We start from the raw sequence: 23,071 nt of genomic DNA, 5'->3' as shown, positions 1-23,071 counted from the left end.
TGTTGTGGAGAGGAAATAAGCTTGAAAAAAAAACACATTATATCTACAAAAGAAAGGAGAAATTAAAAATATATAAGAAATGAACATGAGAAATAAGAGCAGAAAAGGAAAGCTGTACATACTTTGTATTCATAGGACTAAAACATGATCCATTCTGTTAGGCAGCCTGCAAAATGCATCAGACCCAAGCTGTGATTTTCTGAGGAAACACTTCAATATTAACCTTAGATATAGCATTCTCCAAGTACGACAGTGCTTCACTGCACCTATCATATCCTGCTACTGAACATTAAAAAATGCAATTAGTACTCAGAATAGAAAAAATGCACTCATTTCTACATAAGATGAAAGCAGATAGCTGAACTAGATGATAAGCCAAAGCAATGAGCAAGGAAAAGTTTATGTTAATGAAGCAGCACTGCTTGTTAGGTCATCTTAATTATGCATGCTGAGTTGTGACTTGAGGCACTGAACGCTGTGGAAAATTAATAGTTGTATAGTAGAAGAATTATGAACTCATACAACTCAATTCATGCTATATTGGCTTGATCTGAATCATGATTGTCATTATATATAAATGTAGGACTACATTTATGCTGCTTTTCCCTTTCTGAGTCTCAAGTATACAAAGTGAAGTTTCATTCACTTAGTGTATGCGCTACCCTTCTGCTTGATAGTACTAATAAGTTTCTGTTAATATAGGACAGATCAATACGATATTGTTACAGTTTAACAAAATACTCCACAATCATTAGTATGCAGCTTTTCCATCTTGCAGGAAAATTCAGTGTTTTGCCCTAGGCCTCATCAGGATTAACTCTTGTAAAAAAATTTATGAATTAAACTTTGAATTAGACTTTTTATGAACTAAGGTTATATAATTAAAGGTTATATAATTAAATATTTTGATTTGGTTCTGACTTTAACTTACATTGTGAATTAATTTCTTCAAGAAGAAAACTTATTCTGATTGAAAAATATATTTTTTATTACTGCCAAAACATTTTGTTCAAGTAATATTGTTGCAACCACTTTCAAATTCAGAATTCAGTTTAAAGTTAGAGAAAAGTAACAGTAACCTGTATATCATATACCAGTGAACTGTGTAAAGACACTTAACCTAGTTTAGAAGATGTCTAGCAACAGTAACACAAGGCTCCCCCCATTTCAGACTAGTTTCAGCATCTCTAGTTCTGTATTGCAATCTACAGCATAGAAATACTTTCGGGCAAACATTAGTAAAACCGCAGGTGTGTATACACAAAAACCACAGATTTTGGTGACATATAACTCCAAGCATTTAGTTTGGAGCTAACCTCAAAAACTTTCAGTTTTTCAACTTTTGTTGACTTGAATGATGTTCATATATTATAGTAATTAATCTCTGCAACAGAAATGTGCACGGAAAAGATATCCTGCCAATTTCTTGACTTTATTTTTATGCACCAGCTTCTACAGCCCTGTAGCAGATGTCTAAGTAACTCAGTTAAAACTTCAAGTACCTAGAGTAAAAAAGGAGATGGAAAGAGAAAGGAGAAGGAAAGAACGAAGAAAAAGAAGAAAAAATATGAAACGAAGAAAAAGAAGAAAAAGAAGAAAAAGAAGAAGAAACGAAGAAAAAGAAGAAAAGGGAAGAAAAAACAAAAAAGAAGAAAAAGATAAAAGAAAAAAAAAGAAAAAACACCCACTTTCTCATTCAGTGGTATCATTAAGTCAACAACAAACCATTGGCTATTCAGTCAGGTTTCTGTTCAAACCAGTACTTCCTGCTTTTTACCTGAACTTTCAGTATATCCAAGCTTCTCAGATGAAGCAAGTTCAACAGCTAAGCATTCACCCTTCGCACAGTCTAATTTTACAAATGTGCATTTCGAACCGCCAACAAATGAATTTAACGGTGCTAATCACTGAGCGAACGGTGAGAAACAGAAAGGGAAATGTGTGAACGAATGGACAACCAGCAACTAGAATGTGACAAACTTTATAGATGAGAAGCATTTTGGTTTTAATTTGGAAACACCCAAGATGGCAAAAGGAAAAAAGGAATTTTATGTATTGCTGAATTGCATCAAGTGAAATTTCATTACAAAACTTATACTAGTCTGAAAAAGCCCTTACTTTGGATTTAACCTGGGCAAAGGTTTTGTTCATCATTTCATTGGGATTTATTCATCCAATGGTAATAAGGAAAAAAAAAAAAGAAACAAGGACACAATAAGAAAAAGATTTAGAAACTTTAGATATAGTTAATTTTAGCAGTAAGAAAGATAAAGTAGTGCAATACATTGGTCTTTGACTTTTCTTGTAATGGTATTTTCTAAAGGTATAGCTTATTACCTGTGACAGAATTATCAGCAACATATTCCTGTACTTTTATTAGATGAAATAACTACTCTCACTTGTGCCAGCTACATGTTATTGTTCAATTTAAACACACTACCTAGTTCTTTTTTTCCATTTAGTAAGAATGCAGGACAGTCATTCAAAAACAGTGATCAAGACTGCTGAGAATGCTTGGAAAAAAGATCTTTAAGAAAGAAATTCAAGAAATAAATAAAATATTTGCAGTAGCTGATTTCCTAAGCCATTCCATGCATGTGCGTGCATGTGTGTGAGAGAGACAGACAGACAGAAAGACAGAGATAGAGGTAGAGAGAAATATATCTGTATAGCAACACATTTAGATTGTAATTGATGTGTTAGGAGGATAAGAACCACTTTGATTTTCCTTAGATATATAAAGAAATATGAAAGAACCCTCAAAGTATAAATGGAATCTATTAAGAGACCAATGAATCATGATAAAAGCCTTTTAATAAAAGTAGAACACAGAGCCTTCCTCAGGACTTCTATGTACAATATTAAAAGTACATTCACACAGCTTTATTTAAAAATCATCAATTAATTTAGGCTTTACAAGAATCACATCTATTTGATTCTTATAAATATTTCTACAAGCAAATCTTTTATCACAAGTACTCTGCACAAAGAAAACTTTGTGTATACTCTTAGACACGTATATGTCCAAAATCAAAGATACTGAACGATACACAAGATCTTCCTGAGTCACAGAATGAACAAAGCCAGTTGTGCTACCATTAGTCTCCTGTATCACAGAATGGGTTTCGCTTCTTTATTGTACAAACAAGTCATCATTTATTAAATAATGGAATGATTAAATAGTGTAGCATTCATTAAATAGTTGTTTTCCCAAAGCCCATACAAATAAAGTTCAGAAATCCTGAAAGGACAGTGAAATATGCTGAATAATTTATTTGTTGTCAGTAACCTTCTCAGGTGTGCTAAAGAATCACCCTTCCCACCCTTTCTGAGCAGCAGCCTAGAAACAAGAACTGCCCTAACTAAAGTCAATAGGAATAACTTGGAATCTTCCAAAGAATCAAGACGAAATGTTTTACCCACTTGTTACCACATTGGGACATTAAGGTCAGATAAATATGAGATAATTCCAGCCTAATTAAAAAGTTATATATGCCAGTGGAAAAAAAACTAAAGACCAGCCTTAAGACTGGGCAATCAACCAGTCATAAACCAGGAAATGCAACATCAGAGTGAAATGAACAGTTCTAACGCTAACATAATGGTGACACTGGTCTGCATATACTGGGAAAGTAAAGGAAGAAGAGCATGATGCAAACCACCACTAGAGCTTTGTGATCCAGAACTTTATCCCACTGGATACCTATCAGCCTTGACTGAGGTCTCTGACTGCCCCCCAAAAAATACAATCCCCTTTTTTTTATTTAGCAACTTCTCTAGAGTCTGGAGTGCTACCACCTGGTTAAATGGTGTTTGATTCATTGGCTCTAGGTGAACGCGTGCCCATGAAGGAGGTTTTATACTAATATTATTCTGCATAACCTGTAGTCATTACCAGCCAGTACTGTTACATTAACTCTCTTTCCTGGTACATGTGAAAATAAAACAACTTTCTTGGTTCAGCCCATACCAGTTAGAGTATTTCATAAGAGTAATTAATATCTGTGCAGTATCTTTAATTCCTAAGTGCATTACTTACTTAAATACATATAAAGTACAGTGAAATGGAAGTTAAAATTAACAAACCTAATAAACCTATTGAGAGTATGTATCTCTTTCCATTGAGTATGAGAAGAACTTTGTGTAATCGCATCATGATATAGCTTGCTTTTACATTTTCAAACAAAATTTCTTTTAAAACTCAAGTCCTGTGAATGTCTCTTCTGTAGCCAAGCACCAGATTATAAAAGCCATTTAAGCACATAACACTTGTCAAGATGACAAGGTCTTAATATATTCTTTAAACTCTATCTGTATATCTCAGGTATTTAAAACCCAGATAATCAAAGAACATTTATGCTTAATCCCCATAAAACATTCATCCCAGTGTATATGAATACTTGGCTCTTCTGATAACTACATAAGCCACTCGGAAGTGCAAAGAGTGCTTTTAAGGGTCCAGAACAGAGTGCAGTATATTTTTCTCACATTTTATTTTATAATAATAATTTAAAAATATATGATTGACCCACAGAAGTCTCTTCCGATTTATGTTATTCTATAATTTTATTGACCATGACTTTCCTTATGTTCTGATAATGTAATTACTGCTACTGATTTTGTTAACTTTTTTCCCAAAGACTTGCAGTTCTTTGATCAATGCATAAAATATACAACTACAGCGAGAGGTACTGCTAAAATAATTAAATGAAAAAAGATAAAAATAAAAGAATGAGTATGTTAATGCAAACAAGGAAGCATAGAGCAATAAACAGCAGCTATCCATGAATCGCACACATCTTTTACACATTTCTAAAATTATTTAGGTTTCATTTCTCTAATAATTCCAAATAAGCAAACGGATAGCATAGCCTTACAGATCCCATCCTATATTTTAAAAGTGCAGTAAAATAGACTAAAAAATTTAATTTAGTTAAAATTAAACCTTAAAATATGTTCCCAAATAGCTTATTCAATGTACTACATACATAACAAGTAAATGGAAGAAAAAAATATTTTTTGTCTGAAAAGGACCATTTTCCAAGAACAAGACAAAAAAGAAATTAACTTCTTATATGACGTATTGATTGCATTTTAGTATCTACTGCCTATAAAAGTCTTTAAATAACATCAACAGAAAAACTTTTTGTAAGATTACCTATGTTATGTGGCTCATCTAACAAAATCTAGAAAAGTGGACACCAGTCTTCAAGCAATAGAATTTTGTATTTTTCAAATGGAATATGAAAAGGTTTAATTAAAAAAAAAAGCTAAAGAGCTCTGGAACTCTGTCAGCAAAGATGTTGCAAATCATCTCTAGGTCAAGTAAAGTAGAAAATCAGATTCTTTCAACAATATTAAAATTAAAGGGGTTCTAATATAGAACATGATTTAAAATAAATCCCTTCCAGAAAACTTTATAATTTTAGATTTAATTCCAACTAATAAGCAGAAACCAGCTGAAAAAAGGAAAGTTTATTTCCATTTAAGTGATTGTGAGTGAATCCAGAGAATAATGGCAATGGAAGGCTTCCCGAAACTCAGAAAAAGACTTCAATAAACCTTAAGATGCACCTGTAATTTGTGTCAATGCATAGGAACTGGAAAGGACCACAAGATGGAGTTTTTTAATAATATTCATAAAATATCAAAAAATTAATTATGCAGAAATAGGAAACATTATAAAAGAGGTATCTAACTGAATAAGAGATGAAAATTAAAGAAAGAGACAATGCAATTTATCTTGATTTTTGTAGGGCTCTGACAGGATCCCACACAGTATTTTCACCAACAAAGTAGAGAAATATGGTCTAGATGAATCATATATTTATAACACTGTAACATTTTCATTTGGACAAAAAATACAGTATACATAATTTTGAAACAAAGTTAGAATGTTTTTAGCCTAGAATATTAACACAGCCACCATAGCTATCCTCTGACTAATAATCACAGTCAGATTTGGTCTCGTGCCCATAAGCAAATTGGGTGACAGGAATGAAAAGATAAAGGTTGTTCTTAGCTTCACAAGCATATACAAAAAAGTAATCAAAAAATAATATCCATACCGTCATAAATCCATCCAGCAAACCTGAATCAGGTTTAGGAGGTGCCTGCAATCGCTCCATAGACCACTTTTCAATGATCGATGACACCTGGGTATTTTCTGTATTTAGAATTCTGAATCCAGTCATATTAACACCACTATAACGATAGGGTTCCACATCCAAGGCAAATAAGTCCTGAAAAAAATGACCACCATATAAATCCTTTCATATACTGCAATTTATATTTCAGTTATTTGACCATCTCCCCAGATATCAGTACTGAAACTTGCCATGAACAACAGCACTATATATGCTAGAATTTACCCTATGTTCTGTTTATTTGGGAGTGTGTTGCCTCATTCTGTGAGTAAATAACTCAATTGACCTTACAATGGGAGTGATATGGTTCATAAAGGAAAAAAAGATTTTAAAAATAAAGTCTTTTAGGAAATGCAAAGTCCAGCTGCAGAACTGTATCCACTACTATTTAGAAATGCTCCATTAAGCTTAAACATTATTACTAATTACTAATAATATTATTAGTAATAATTAGTAGTAGCTCCTTGTACGGCTTATCAGACCCAGGCTTGAAGTGATAAACTAAATAGAATGAGAGATTCTTTGCACTTTCACTTTTTAAAAAATCTGAGTAATGTGAGCTTTAAAAATGGGGAGGGAAGCAGGCACAATATATACAGATGGAACTTTTTGCAACTTTTCGTTATGCTTTAATTTTACCCAGAAGCATTCTTTGCATGTATCTCCCACGCTTACAAATGTAGATATGTATTTTATTAGGTATTATTCTTCTGAAGCACAACCTTTTCAAATCAATATATTTTCAAAACATATATGTATGTCTGTGTGGGTGTATATTTACATATACATGCAGACAGAGGCAAAAATAAATGAATTAAAAGAAGAAATCAAATTTTTAGATCAAGTAAATGAATTCATTATCCTAAGCCTTTGACAGACTTTCAGAAACAACACAGAACCAGAATTTGACATTAGGAAACTCAGGTGTAAGATCACGTTTTAAACATGAAGAAACCTCAAATTAAGCTAATGAAGAAAAAAATCATGACTCATTAGGCTTAGCTAAGTTCATCATAAACAAACTTGTTGAAAGCTATTCTTATACTAACAATATAACTCATGGTTACTCTAAAAAAAAAAGAACATTTTATTGTGAAGAAAAGACTGAACATAACTAAAACTGCATTACAAAGTAGTTCATGCTCCTGTCCAGTATTTTTCTCTTTAAGTATAAAATACTTTCAGTTATTACTGTGAAAAAGAAAAGAAAGAATGAGAACCTCAGATGTAATTGTTTAATCCAAATATATGTACCTTAACAACATAATAAATATACACAGCAGAATTGTATGTTTAGATTATAAACACACATAGGTCAGTGTATTAATGTGCTACTATATCAGACCCTGAATCAACCACTGGAGAATATACAGAAGACTGCTATAAACACTGTGACTGGAAAATTTATTTGACATGACCTCCACCATGTCAGGTAAGAAGCAGTTAATAAATTGAAACAACTACACTCCGATGTGAGCTCCAAAGCTAAATTGCAAAATCAAAATCTAGGATCCGTTTGCACATGCTAAATTATTCTGTGTTGTCTCCAAGTTAAAATAATTCTGGTCTCTCCTAAAAATTTAATGTTCTAAATAAGGGAAAAAAATGACAGAAAAGCTTGATTTTTAAGATGGCTTTAAAAAGGAAAAATAAAATGCAAACCAGACCACTCAAGGAAGCAATTTTCACCAATAGCAAAATGAAAATCTAATAAATAAAACTGCAACATCTAGAATTCATTTTGAAAAACTAATGAGAGAAAATTTATTGCATGTAATCCCAGTATCTTTAAAGTCCAGAAGTGACAGCACAACTAAACCCTTCTAAAAGAAGGGAGATACTTGTGTAGGGTATTTTCCTCTTAAAGTTCTAATGAACTTCATGAATTATATCTATTTCCAGGCTAGTGCTTTCCATGAACTTCTGTTTTGTGATTCTGAGATGAGCTGTCCATCTTACCACAAACAATTCATTTCAGTGAGAACTTGTGTGTGATTTTAAACATAAGTCTTTTTAAGCATAGTTTTACCAAGGCACATCTGCCTGATGCTTAAAATGACTTGTATTTTAAGAACCTTACCGAATTTCAATCTAAACATGCAAATTTTACTTCAACGGAAAACTGAGAAATGCATAACTTTCTTTCTAGTGTATTGTGCTACAAACTTTTAGTTTCTTAGTTAGGCTCAGTGGTGATTAGTTTAAAAAAAAAAAATCACTGAATGTAATAAAACTCAACAGAGAAAATACCCCATACCCACATCCTATTCCAGAGAGACCTTTTTCACTTTGTCAAGTAATGCAATTAACAAAAGTAACATCTTTTTTAGGTGTCATTAGTATGTTTTAATAAGGCACTTACCAGTGTGGTAAAGATATAGTGATAGTATTCTGTCATCATTCCCATAGCCAAAGCCTTAAAAAAAAATAAAAAAAAAAGAAAAGATTAATGTTTCTGAGATCACATAATACATTTTTATCACATTACACGGTAAATGAAAAGCTGCAGAAGAACACTACTGGGATCAGACTATAGGTTTGGAACTATACTAAAATTAGGTCAAGTAAATCATTTCTTTGCAGTTAAAACAGTTTACTGACTATTAAAGGAACTTATGAATCCAGTCTTCTGATAGGAAGAATATTACTAGACCGTGTAGTGCAGTAGATGTGAAAGAGGCTTAGTTTTACATAGTAATGGATGCATTAAGTTGCCACACAAAATTTGAGCTGACAATATTTTATTTCATTGTTGAACCCTCCCCTTAAAACAAATAACCTGATAGGAAGTATTTTTCTATTTTGATGAACAGTATTACTCCTTTAAAACCTGGAACCAAGGTTATCTTTGAGGTATGTGTTTCCAGCCATGACAGAAAAGATTCTTGAGTTAAATTGTGAATAACAAAATATTTACTAAGTTCAGCAAAAAGAATAAATATTCATATTATTACTCATTAAACTCTGACATCTATCCAGCACCTTCATCTGTCTTGCTAACTATATAATACCAAATAGCTTCTGATCAACAATGCATTTTAAAATGTCCATATCTTTTTATTAACAGAATAAGAATGATTATTTGTAGACACAAAAAAGCAATAAGCTAGGGATGTCTCATCATTCCTATTCATTACGGGCACTTTCAACTGAAAAGTATGTAACACGGTATCTTCTCACTCTGCACAAAAACTATCTTAGTCTACTATGATTTATTCAGCCATTTTAGTATCTACAGTATTTTTTCATATTTTTTTATCACTGTAAAGCTGCACAACTTCCTTTCAGGAATTATCAATAGAATTCTTGGCCAAGTTTTTACCAGTCACACCTCCTTGAACACACACGCTACTGTACAATTGTCACAATAGCGGGCAGAAATTGCAAAGGAACTTTCAGAGGTTGAAGGTTGCGGAAACTTTTTCACTCGTGACATCATCTGTGAAAGGAAGAACTGACTAGTGTATATATTCTTTTCCAAAGAAAAGTAAAAAGTAAAAATAAATTTGAAATATCAGCTGCAGATCAGATTCTACAATATTTTAGATAAGAAGTCTGGGTAAAAACAGTAACAATACTTTTCCAAAGGATGCCTGTAGCTGTGTTTTCATAACTCTACAATAATATTTAGAACTGTAGTATAGTTTGTGCCAAACGCCATTTAAGTTTTCTTAAAAATATGAAAACTATTATCTCATGAGAAATACTACACCTTCATTAGAAACGACAACTAAAAACACTGTTAGGTTTTATAACACTGGATTTTTTCTTGTTCTTTAATATAAAGTCAAGGAATCTCTTTATATGGAACACTTTTGTAGTTGTCTATATCTCCTGCCTACAATCAGGTCTTTCCTTCTCCTCACAGTCTCTACACAAGAATTGTCCTAGGCACATCTGTAATTTTAGATTTTGCTATGTACTGTTATTGATAAAACCACTTCAGGTAGTTTCTCTCAAGATTGATTTTTAACCTTTGCATTCTTTCTTCGCTCAGCTTCCATATCTGTTTTCTTTTTCTATAGAGGGCACAACATTTCAGTAAAATGCATTGTCTCTTTTCCACATTTTCTGTTTCTCTCACTCTCCTTACTTCTCAAAACATCTCACTCCTTTTTTCTCTTCAAAACAATGTCACTCTACTCCCCTCATTATTCCAGTGCTTCACTAACTTTTAAATCTTTTAAATCTTGTCTGCTTTCACTGGTTGCCTGGTGATGCAGTTACCACTGAGATTTGCCTTAATTTAATTATGCTGTGTGGATAGTTCCCCCGTCACCACACACTCTTTTCGTGATATATATTTCACCAGAAAACAGTAGTTCCCGTTTCACTGGCCTCTGAACATACTCCTTCTCTTTATTTTCTATGTGTTTTATTTTCTACCACCTTCATTCTTAAACCTTGCAAACAATCATCCTCCCAGGAAGAAACTCCTTGTCATGCTCCCCCGGCCAAGTTTGACCCTTCATTTTCAGAAAAATTTGGTTAACTAATAGCTTGCAAGTCTTTTCGTCTTCATATAAAACATTTCTAATTATTTTTTAGTAAAAACTTGTAAATGCCATACTTGGACTGGTATCACAAACATTTGTCAGCTTTAACAGCAAGAACTCACATTCAGCTGCATGAATACCAAATTTGGACACATTAAAATATAGCAATAATGGAGCTGAATGGAAAGCTAAAAGATTGTAGAAATGTATATGGAAATCTGAAGACTCATAAAAGAACTCTTCCTGTAACTTCCTTTTACAATCTTTAGGATGAGCAGAGTAGTTTTCTAAAATAGTAGAGATTTTCATTTAAAGAGATTGAACATTCATTGGTAGGTCCTGGGCCATGATTAAAGATACAATACTTTGTTTCCATTTGCCTCTAGTCATATCTGTTTTTCACAGCATTGCATAATGTGAAAGAAAAGTTTCCTTTCACCTAAAAACTGTTAGGTATAGTATAAATAATGTACCTGAATGGACTTACTGTTAGTGTAAGAGCTTTATACTGCCACTATTACATACTTTTCATCTGCATTGTTAAGATGTTAAAATAATTAAACATACATTCAAGCATGTGAGCTAAACAGACTAACTAAGTTGGCTTATGCATCGTAAAGAGCAAACATCACTGGTAAAAGTTTGAAATTGCTAATAATTAATAAAAGCATTTTAATCAATGCACAATAAAGAAAAGAATAAGGATAGTATAAATGTATGTTTACTAGTGTTTGTTTAGTGTTTTTAATTGCACCCACAACAATCCTCCAAAGTGCCTTTAATTAGTTAGTTGTTTTCAAATCTTAAAGAATGCATTTACTTTCTATTTCAAACTAAAAAGATAAAGCATGATGGTAAACATAATATAAACATGAATTAAAGTCAGTGAAAGCTGAGCATTAAAAATGTAGAATACAGTTTTGTTTCATCTCTTTTATCACAAGGCATAGTTCAATTAAAAACCATGGGAAAAATGGCTTCCAAAAATAAGAAATTCTAAGTCTCTGGAGCTATCTCACTAAAGGCAACTTACAAAGGCACTTCTCTTTTGCCTACTTTAGGCTTACAGTAAGCTTTCCCATAAGCTGTATCCTTTGCAAACCACTTTAAACTCTTGCCACCTTTTCTGATGATAGCTTTGGAAGACACTATTGGAATCCACTTCCTCAGTATACAGATAGCAAATATCTGGAATTCTGTTGTATTTTACCTATTCATCTTGTATACAACAGAGCAAGCACCTTTCCAGAGCCACTATACAGGGGTATTTGGCCACTCTGCACTCCTATTGGTGCAAGCAGAATACGACTAAAAATATCTACTAGCTGTATCAGTGGAACATATTAACGTGGCCATCTAATATGGAAATTAATTTACAAAGGTATTCAAGTGACCTACCAAATCAGAACAATGATGTGTTTTCTATTGTTAAAAGATACTGTTCAAATCTCAGTAGTCTGATTACAAACACATCATTTAGAACCATCAATTTAAACAAAAAATCTTCATTAGATAAAATAACAGTAAATAAGCACTTGGAACATTGACATCAATTCTCCAAAGTACCAAACCTTCATAGCTGCAACACTGATACTTTTTATCAGGTGAAGTGTACTGGGAAATACCTTTCTCCCTGTATACGGACTGATTAATCTGTTTCTTTAGAAATCATAATGAAAGCAGCTATCATTATAGTCACCAATAAAATTAGCTTGAAGTTCTTGGCTGATGTTCAGTTAGGCCTCAGTAAAACTGACACACAATTCCCCTGCTTGTTGCATGCCATTAAGACTGGGTATTCCTTTTATTTATTAGGGATGAAGAAGATTAAGCTATCTAAAGCAAAATGAGGATTACCTGTTTCAAGATGCCTGCTGCCATTTCGTGGCTGCAGTCAAAGATTACATGGAACTCCTTTCCTCTTTTCATCTCCTTTAGCAATGGCTTTGCATCTTTCGTGTCAGCTGGCAACTGACGAATTTTCAGTCTCAGGTTGTACCGCGATGGAGCCTTGATGAGCTCTTGTAATCGAATAAGGCCTTAAAGAAAATACAGGAGGTAAAAGAAAATTATTAAAACCAGCACCTGACCTTGCAAGCAGGACAGCTTATTATTAACATAATAGTGAAATATTAACATAAGAGTGAAATTCTCACTCTTCCCAATATGATACAACTGATAAATAGAAATCTTATTTTATATGTACATATACATACATACATATATATATACATATATTGTGTGTGTGTGTGTGTGTGTGTGTGTGTGTGTGTGTGTGTGTGTGTGTGTGTGTGTGTGTGTGTTGCCTCCCAGTACTTTGTTGTCATAGGTGTTGTCTTCTCCCTTAATATTAACAGGCAGTAAGCAGCTTCAGTTGGGATTACCTTCAAAAATGAGGATGAATCTTCCTTTAGCATTATCATGGAACTATGACATTTCTCTTCAAATAATGCATATAATTATTCTAATTCAATTAAAGCAGTATCCCAGACTAATAGTTGTAATCAGACTAGCCATTCTCATAACTAATCAATCAGGTTTACATATACAGTTGTAGTTCATTTCAGCACCATAGTACATTCTCATACAATCCACATGACACTACTAAATTAATTTTCCTTTCTGGATTATACATTTAACAAAACACACTTCAGCAGCAGCAGCAAAAAAGATGAACGGATGACTCAAGCCATTGCATTCCTCTTCAGTACTCTACAATTCCATTTTGAATTACTTTATTTTTACTATGGAGTTAGATGTAGAAATATTTTTCCAAAAATCTTTTGGTTCACATCAGCATGACAGTGCATGGTATATGGTTTTAATACTGGCAAAAAAGGATGTACTCTGCTGTGATAACCTCCTTCTTGCACTGGAGAATACTCCATTAAGTGGCAGTAACAAGGGTTATAGTTCATCATATGTTCCCAGTGCACATATAATACACCCAACTACCAAAAAAAATGGGATTCTGCTTAGGATTTCAATTAAAGCAGCATCAGGGCCTAAATGAAGTGCTTCTAACACCTGAAATTACTTACTTCATTACATCAAAAATACTAAGGGAGATGGCTTTTATTACTTATTAATCCTGAAAGTTATTCTACAATACCATCACAGGGAGCATTGCGCAGTATAAAAAACCGAATGCTTTATTTTATCTCATTATTCTTCCTGGTTACAACTGGATGTCAAAGTTACCTGGATTTCAGGAAAATATGTTCTTGCAATGTAATATGAAACTATACTACGGCCTCAGTATGAAACTGTGATAACCTTTGACATAGGATTTAATTTTGTTTATACATAACCTTTTCCCAACATACAGTAGTCTTTTAATACCATAATATTGAGAGTTCTAATTTTTTGTTACAAAGATTCAAATTTTAAAACTTAACTCTCATCATTTCCAGCAGAAGCAGACCAGTTGAGAATATATGTGAAAATAAAATCAGTCTCTTTTAATTCATTATCCTCCCTTTTTCATCCCCGCCTAGGATCCACATTTTCCTCTCAACAGTTTCTGTAGAAATTAGCTGGAACAAAAAGTATAACCTACATATTGTATTACTTCACTCGATCAAACCTTCCTAAATTAAGACTGCAGGTGCAGGTATCTGGCAGAGGACCCTAGTAGAACTCTAATGCCCAAATGCAGAGTGAGGAAAGCTGTAGATATCTCTGAACCCACACAAAGTTTTGAGTACTCTACACAAATGCACCTCACCAGACAGGAGTTAGAAACAGTGGCTCACACTACAGTAGAGTTCTAGCATAGCTCTGGAACAGCTGGGTAGAAATTCCTGAGGATAACCTTGCTGAGTAGTCAATTTTGGAATATCTTCTTCACCCACAGGTCTGTGTCATGGACACAATAACTCGTATTTCATCAAAATTTCTTGTTATCATCCCCATTGCAAACACATTTGTTAAACTGAGACAATTCTTTCCTATTGTTAAATAATCTTTCAAATTTCCACCTTCTAAAAATCAATTCCATAGGATCTTCATTACCACGTAAAGTACTGTGAAGAACTAAGTCCAGTAATCTAGTATGTGTTCATATTTTCCGTATAAAATTGTAATGTCAAAACAATAATGGTCCTTTCTACATAACATGCATGCCAAAGTTTAAAGTGAGAATAAAATGTTTTAGCTCAAAAGGGATAAAAAAAATACCAGTGTTAGAAGTTACCTTTCCTATGCTTAACTCTTTTTACATGATTTCTGCAGAACTCCACATCTAGAAGACCAGCAGCTTTGCTCTGTGAAATACATTTCATATTTAAAAAAAAAAAAAAAAAGCCTTGGAAATTATGGAGAAGGATATCACTAACAGAATTGCTAGCTAGAATGCTGTTTGTGTCAGTAGTTATCTAAGTATCCAAAATATTTAATTTGTGACAGCTGATTAGTGGCTCCTGTGGAAAATATTAGCAATCATAGTCTGGTTCCTTGTGAACATCCTTGCACGTTACAGAAACACCACTACATTTATTGGCAGTCTTTACTATAGATGCTGAGAGCAGAACAGATATGGAAAATTAACTACTTTCTCATTACTAGACCTGGTTCCTCCTGGCTAAGACACATGGAAGTAATAGCTATGGCATATGTGACTTTTGGCTGAATAGCAGAAGTGAATCTATGAGGTTGTGAAAACAGCACTTTTAGAAACTGTAATTCAAACAAAGAAAACAAAAAAAAACCTTGCCATTTTTACCTGAAGTACAGTAATGATATTTAAAATAAATGAATTAATGTATTTAATGGAAGCTTAAATGAGGTTAATACTTATTTTCTTATTCATCTTGAATAACTATACGTAAAAGCTATATAGAAGGGTTGTTTTTTACTTTTTAATCAAATGTTTATACATCAATTGCAAATTGGTATCACTTTTACATCATCCAGGCAATTGTTTGAAAATACAGCTTTAAAATGAACAAGACCTAGGACATCCCATAGCGTTTAACTGCCCTGTCAGCAAAAACTAACAACAAAATGTCAGCAAGAATATGTAGGTTTATCCCCAATCTTTTCCCATTCCCTTCCACTTAACAAAAATAAATGAACTGGATTCTGTGCCTTTGTGGTCAAAAACTTCAGATGATTTCCCATTGAAAGAAGGGTCACATTTCAAAGCTGAATCTCTCTCAAAGTTTCACCCTAATAACCATGCATCTTCCACTTAAGAACTGCTAAAAGCACAAGAGTAGCAATATGGGATAGGTAGTATGACAGACTGCCCAAAAAAAGAATTCCAGGCTTTTGAGGCCACTGGTCAAATATGATTCAGAAGGCCAGCAAAAATAAGTCTTTCAAACAGTTAAGTCAGTTCAAATCAGGTAGTGCTGCAAAAATGTGTTGCCATGTAATGGATAAACAGTATCCAAAGCTGACGTATGAGCAGTCAGTATGTGAATTGGTGATATGTATCTATTTGAATCAGTCAAATCAGACTTAAGAACAATAATACAGGGGGGAAAAGGGGCAGATTTGGGAAACCACAGGAAGAGAGAGAGAGAAAAAAGGACAGAAACTTGAATGTACAAAGCTCTTCCACACCTTGTATCCCTGATATATTCAAATAACACTAGAGACTGCTGCGATGAGCTACATTTAACCTGTAAGTGGTATTTTAGTAAGAAAAGCTCAAAGTCACACTGAGTACTTGCCATGGACCCTCAAGTTATTCCTTACAGGAAAACACAATAAGACAAAACCACTACAAATACTGGACATTAAACAAGACACCATGATGCTCAAAAGCATAGCTTTGCATCACGGATATGTGGAGGAGAGAGATTATAATCAATTTCATAAAAGAAGTATCTATCTTCCAAGGCAAAATCATTAAGTAGAAGGTTAAAGATCAGAAATCCTCATCTTGCCCAAAATCAGTGAAGAGTGCTGCCATTTAATATGAAATCAGATCCATGAGATGTACAGAAAAAGGGAAATTATTTTAAAAATAGCCATTATTGGCCAAAATAGGCTAAAACACATTGAAGATTAGAGATTCAAAACTGCTGCTGTTTAAGTCTCAAATGCAGGCAACGGTTAGAAAATGTGCATCTACCCAAAATGAGGAAAATCAGAACTGCATCTCAACCACAAGATTTTGGGTAATAGCATAATGAGTTCTTCCTCAGCATTTCTGTAATCGCAAATGTATTCTTCCCTTCTGTTTTTCCCAATGAAAAATGTGTTGGCCTTATTTGGGAGGCCAAGAATGAATAAAGTATTGTAGAGTATTCTTAATTTCACTGTTATCATATTCTGCAGATGGAGTTGCTCACTGGGAGACAGACACTTGCTAGCATGATGGTCACAGTAACCACCTGTGTTTTAGCCCTTGTTCTTATATTTCTGTATTGAATCCATTTTCAAGAATAGCGGGAGAGACAGAAGTAGCTTTACTTTCTTGTGCAGTGTTCTGGAATCAGAACCACTTTAGGATGAAGCTTATGTTTATGGAAAAAACTATGAAATTAATTTGATTATATAAGACATTGAAGTGATTCATGAAGTTTAATTTTTCTATACAAGTACCAAATTCATTATTTTTCATATCCCAGTGGTTAAAAGGAAATATAATTGCTCTTTGTTGATCATATGCTATTTATTCATTTAAAGCACTGTCTACTTATAAGGGCAAAGTGCCTAATTGATATGCCTTACTCATATTCTCAAATGTTAAACCCATCACCGAATTTGGAAACAGGAAGGACATTTAAGATTGTCAAAGAACGTTAAGATGGGAGAGCAGGAATGAGGCTGCCTCTCTCTGTAACAAGTGCAAGAAGTTTAAAAATTGTACTGAATAAACGCAGGACATTATAAATTGACACTTCCTTTGATCTATCCCCATTCCTTGCACTTTTTTTTCACAGTTTTGGTGTTTTACTGTAGGTCCAAGGTTTGTTACAGAACAGTGAGAAGTGCTTCGTGGCTAGAGGAGCCTGTGAAGTAGATGTCTTGTGATACTCTTCTGATATATATTTATACGGCTGACAGTGACTGCAGGGTTTGAGAGACAGCAAATTGCATAGTTTCTTTTAAGCTTTGTTCTGTTTCAGAGTTCTATCCAAAAAGGTGAGCAAAGTGGGTGCCATGATGTTCTCCTCATGAGCCTTACTGAGTTTTTCAAGAATTAAAAAAAGAAAATCCTTCTCTTCATAAATCTTGCCATGACAGGGCTTCCCCAGAGGAAGGGAAAATCCAGCCAAAATTTGAAAAAAGAAGATTAGAGGTTACAGAAACTAATATGTGAGCAATTAAAATGTCAGTGAGAACCCCCAGATCAGTGCAGTGTCTGAATGAAGTATCAGTCAGAAAACAAAACTGTTCAGGAACATAGTATTCCTTCAGAGTTATCAGTAAAAAGTTTCTGAACACAATGAGAAATTTTGGAGTTTAAACATGAAATATTATGTCACAGATGGAGGAAAACACAGGCAGCATCTACAGGCATCACTGTATGGAACTCTATATTTATAAAAAAAGGTTTCTAGATTCATAAGCAGAAAATGTTCGAATTTTAAGGAAGCACCTCTATAAGCAAAAAGCAGAACTTTAAAGACAGGGAACAGAAAACTGATACTAGTTATGAAACGTACAAGAACCATACGGCCAGCTGAAGAGATGGAAAGCCCTCTACAACAAGGGTTTGGGGTGATTGGTATGGGGTTTCTTTTTGTAATGTAAACACCAATGGAGCAGATCGATCTTGATGTGTTCATGCATCTCTGCCTGAGACAAGACTGCTAATCGATATTTTCTGATAACTACGAAATATTTTATCAAGTGTACAGAAGGTTATCCATTAAGAAACACAAAAGATAGAAACAACAATTGAGCCATATAGTCTGAAGGATTTTCCCTAGAGTCTAAAAGCAATTGCATGTGTGTATGGCAGGGGCTACATATTGCTTGCTAGGGGGATCTATATATCTGAGAGAGAGACAATGAGCAAAAACATCAAAGCACCACATCATGACGGCAGTAGGGATGCTACAGAACGTCTGCTAAATGACTCACTTTGCTAGTCCACTGGGCCATGTGCGACAACAAATATTTGTTCATCCTGAATCACCCTTATAAAATAAATCCATGCTGGCACAAATTCAACCATCTCCAGCCTGCTAGGCTCCCTCGGGAATGATTCTGGAAAGCAAAAATCTCTCACTTGCAGGGACTGCCACCTCCTGCGCAGAGCCCCACAGATACGGCACTATGGAAAATATACAGCGCAGGGAATTATCCCCAAGCTACGGCACGGGCAATAACTCTCACTATAATTACCGTACAGCTTCGACTACAAATGAACACCTCACAAAACAAAATATCATACAGTGCTTAGCATACTTCTGTGTGGTGCTCTTATTTCTACGTAAGAACAGAGGCTGAGAACAGTGCTGAGAAGTATCACTTCCTTATTAAAACACCTGTGGGATTTGAGTCAGGACGCTAGTCCGGATTTTTCAGAGGTGTCTCACACCTCAAAAGAAAATTCGACCAAATATAAAGCAAAAGCTGAAAGTTGCCTTCCATACTGTAACTAAGAAGCAGATCTAGCCTGCAGTTGAATCTGCCACCCTTATTTTTAATGGACCTGATAAAATACAGTATGTTTCTAATATCTGCGAGGCATTAGTTGTGTTAAGCACAGAACTACGGCGCGTGAGGAGAATTCCATTTTTCCTGCCAAAAGAAAAACCACCAAATGAATCCCTTCAGTAAAAATCCTGTAACTGACCTGAAAAACAAAAATACGTGTTCTCTTTACACTTGAGTGAATGCAAGGGAGTTGAGACGTGCCGGAGATCATTGCCCATGACCAGCAGAAGCCACAAGGGCTGAGAAGAGGCGAGAGGTGACCGCCAGGGCGCCCTGTGCAGCAGCAGCCACCCAGCACGCGCCGGTCACAACCGGTTCCGGCTGGTTCCGGCCGGCTCTGCAGCCAGTATAACCAACCGTCGCAGGGGTAGGGGGGCATAGGGTGCAGAAAGGAGGCACCACTGCTGAAAAATATTCAAGGAAGAAAGCGGCTGGGTGGGCAATAGGCTTTTGCAGGGAGGGAGGTCCATGCCATAGCGGGTATGTGAGTCCCTGAGGCACTGTGGCCGCGGGAGAGCCAAGCTGGGGCGGGGACACCCCCGAGGGGCTGCGGCCCAGAGTGACAGGAAAAGAAAAACTGCATTGCATGCAAAGCAACAGAAAGCTGTTATGCAAAACGCTTTCAACCTCCTCTGCTGCCTGTCACTTCGCTGGAGAAATTTTAATGAACTGAGCATAACTTGTGAAAATATAGAAAGTATTTTCTTTTCCCCTTACAGCCGGGAAAGATGGGCATTTGCGAAGGTGTTCATGTAACCGTTTGTGTCCTTCTTAATACCAAAATCAGTGATCACAAGTTTGTGTTGACTGGTAATTAAGTAGAAGTCTCTGACTTGAGACAGCTTTGCCTGCAGTGTTGTCTGACCATTTTGAATAGTTTAATTTTTTCTACCTTTTCTAGGTTAAATATCTAATAGCAGCTCATTATTTGTTACCTGAGAAAAATTAAAGTACTGAAAAGATATATATGTAGCCTAAAAGAGCAAGCTCCTATAAGTTATGGGTAGCACCTGGGGCCGAGTGTGGACCACAATGGTTTCCTGACTGCTGGAGGTCACCGTTCTTCTCCTCTTCCCACCCCACCCAAAAATCCTGGTTTCAGCTGGAAATAGGTGGATGGACCAAAAAATATCCAGGGCATTAAAACACCACACAGTTCGGAAGTAATCCAGAAATCCACATATGATATAATTAACTTCAGCCACAGGGAGCGAGGTTTCCTAGCATCTTTGTAGACGCAATCTGTGCTTAAAGTTTCATTTCCAACAGTCCAATAGGACGTGGTACATGTAAGGCTTCCCTCACTGAAACTTGTGTCCTCCATTTATCAAAATGAGATCTAGCTTCTTTAGTCTGCTTCTCATAGTACTGAATTCATCAGGTGCTGGAAGACACAAAGTAATTCCTTGGTCGCTTACCTTTTCAGAAGTTGCCAAAATTTATTTTATCCATATTTGCACTTCTTCCTCATACTGTTATAGCCCCTTTGGATGACTGAGGCCGCCGAGGCTCTAGGAGGACTGCTTTTTCTCACTGTGTCCAGTTCATCCATGGAGGTGAACTTTTACCTTTCTACCCTCCATTTATTTTTCTTACTTTTCTGAGCTAGTGTAGACCCCAAAGGACCTTTCTCTGCTAATGTCTGTCATATGGATGAAATGGACAAGTTGGTTCCTCAGGCTCAGCGTAGCCAGCTGTTATGCACTGAGGAGTCTCTGGATTAGCAAGGGACAATTCAAAAAAACACAAGCACTTCTTGTAGCTCTTTCTAATCAGAAAAGAAGGTAGCAAAGCCTCCCATGAAGGGAGGAACAAACTAAGGAGAAGCTAAGTGAAGCTAAGGACAAAACAGTTCTTTTCTTCACTATGGGTTTGAGAAGATATTTGTTAACACAAAAGCACAGACTTCAGCCTGGAGCAATTTCACTATAACTTGATTTACAACATAAAATGAAATGCAGCCCTCAGATGAAAGGCTGACCTCTTATTTTATTTCAGTACAAAATCCCAGTGTGATAAAACAAAAACAAAAAAATTTGTGTAGGCAAGCTCTTGAAAAATCTTACAACAGTATAGAGGCTAAATAATTGCTGCATTTTGGGAATGTACTTCCTGCAGTTTCTTTCACCAGGGACACCTTTTTCCTGTCCCTTTAAACTCTCAATTCCTTCTTTTAGCAGCCACTGCGATAGAGTCTTACCTCTGAATGGCTGGGAAGAAGGCGGCGTGAGTAACTCTTTTCAGAAGCTGCCATCAATTCATCTTTAAGGAGAATCCTGAAGGAGCAGTTTGTGAGCTCTCCAGCTGGCAGCTTCCTCCAAAGAGATCAATCACATTACCTCCTCGACATGTTCAACTTCAACCAGTCCAGGAAGCAAGAGGCCCAAGTTTGTTTTAAAACCTGTGTCTCCAGCTCAGCAGCCTTGCAAGCCATTGCTATGCCACCTGGCTAGCTCATCAAACTATTTATCATTTCTGTTAATGCTGCCTTTGTGCTGCACAGGAAGAATGCAAGCAAATGCACTTTGCAGTAGGCTGAACACATGAACCTTTTTCTGCACAGAAGAACACAAATTCTCTTTTAAAGGCTAATACTATCTTCAAAATCTCACAAAATAGTAATATATTTCCTTGTTGAGCTGTCAGAATTGTTTTCCTGTTTTCAGAAGGATCTCTCCTCCCACACCTCTCAGTACCCTTCTCCTCCTCTCATCCCCCAGCTTTTCTGCTTATGTCTTAGAAAAATATCCTTGCATTTTGGACTTTGAAAAGGATATGGGTAGGAAAGAAGAGAATCACAGTTAGTGTGCTTCAAATTAAGCAGAACATTCATTGTTAAAAAATGATTCACAGATCTTGAACATCCTGAACAGATTACTCGTGAATTCTCAGGAATAGTTCTATCTGCCTCGTCCTCCACTTAAAAAACACCTCTAGTGAAGGAGTAACTGAGAAAAAAAAAAGAAAAAAAAAAATCAATCTTTGAGGAATTGCACCTGCCAGCAGGACTACATGAACAGTGAGCTGCTTTGTGCTTCTTTGATTATAATGGCATGGCACAGAAACACCATTAAGAAAAATACAAAGAAGAAAATAGAAATTAAGAAAAGGACAGATTGATGGAGTATTCTCATGTATTCATATGTAGCCTTTCTACTACATTAAGAACGCTGTACTCAATTTTGGCAATGTAAAGTAGCCTTGAAATTGTCATCCGTTATATTTAAACCCACTTAAATATAGTACTAAAATGGTGTAAAGTGTCCTTAACGGAATGCATGCTTTAAGAAAGAAATCTTGGAAATCCAGGGAAATATATTTTCTTACTGTAAACACATTCAATCCAGCTCCTTGTTAGCAGCTTTAGAGCCCAGCATTTTAGGAGTTTTTTTCTATTTTGTAGTTGGAACACGGGCATTAGACAATAATCAGAGTGCTACATATATATAATATATATTATATATATATATATCACTGCATTAGAGATTTATGCTGCTTTCAATTTGCAATATTAAAAATACTCTGCAATTCAATGGATGTGATGTGAAATTCAAAGTTCTCTCATTTTATGCTGACATAAATATTTTTCTATTGTTCTTCTTGTTTCCTACCAGAAAAATGATAGCAGTACATCAGTAAAAATAAGGACAAGTATGTGATAACTGACTTCAGTAGCTGTCTTGCCAAAGTAAATCCTATATGACAAGACCCTTGTCAGTATAGCTGTTCTGTTTAGAATAATTTCAGTTGAAAATTTAGAAATTGGAATCACTAGGGCAAGCCTAGATACACTAGTCATCCATGACA

The 23,071-nt window shown here is 35.1% G+C and overlaps 1 protein-coding gene across 3 annotated transcripts in view; it reads right to left on the bottom strand.

Annotated features, from left to right (window-relative positions):
* Positions 1-23,071, bottom strand: part of GRIK2 (glutamate ionotropic receptor kainate type subunit 2) — a 424,245-nt gene that overhangs the window by 250,433 nt on the left and 150,741 nt on the right. For all 3 annotated transcript variants that reach the window (XM_068937889.1, XM_068937891.1, XM_068937890.1), the window contains 3 exons: positions 12,500-12,681; positions 8,509-8,562; positions 6,069-6,242 (listed from right to left, as the gene is read on the bottom strand). In XM_068937889.1, the coding sequence (XP_068793990.1) occupies positions 6,069-6,242; positions 8,509-8,562; positions 12,500-12,681 (410 nt within the window). The remainder of the gene's footprint in view (positions 1-6,068; positions 6,243-8,508; positions 8,563-12,499; positions 12,682-23,071) is intronic.

Source organism: Struthio camelus, chromosome 3 (genome assembly GCF_040807025.1).
Source record: "Struthio camelus isolate bStrCam1 chromosome 3, bStrCam1.hap1, whole genome shotgun sequence".
NCBI classification, from domain to species: domain Eukaryota; kingdom Metazoa; phylum Chordata; class Aves; order Struthioniformes; family Struthionidae; genus Struthio; species Struthio camelus.
This window is presented reverse-complemented; position numbering and strand designations above follow the sequence as displayed.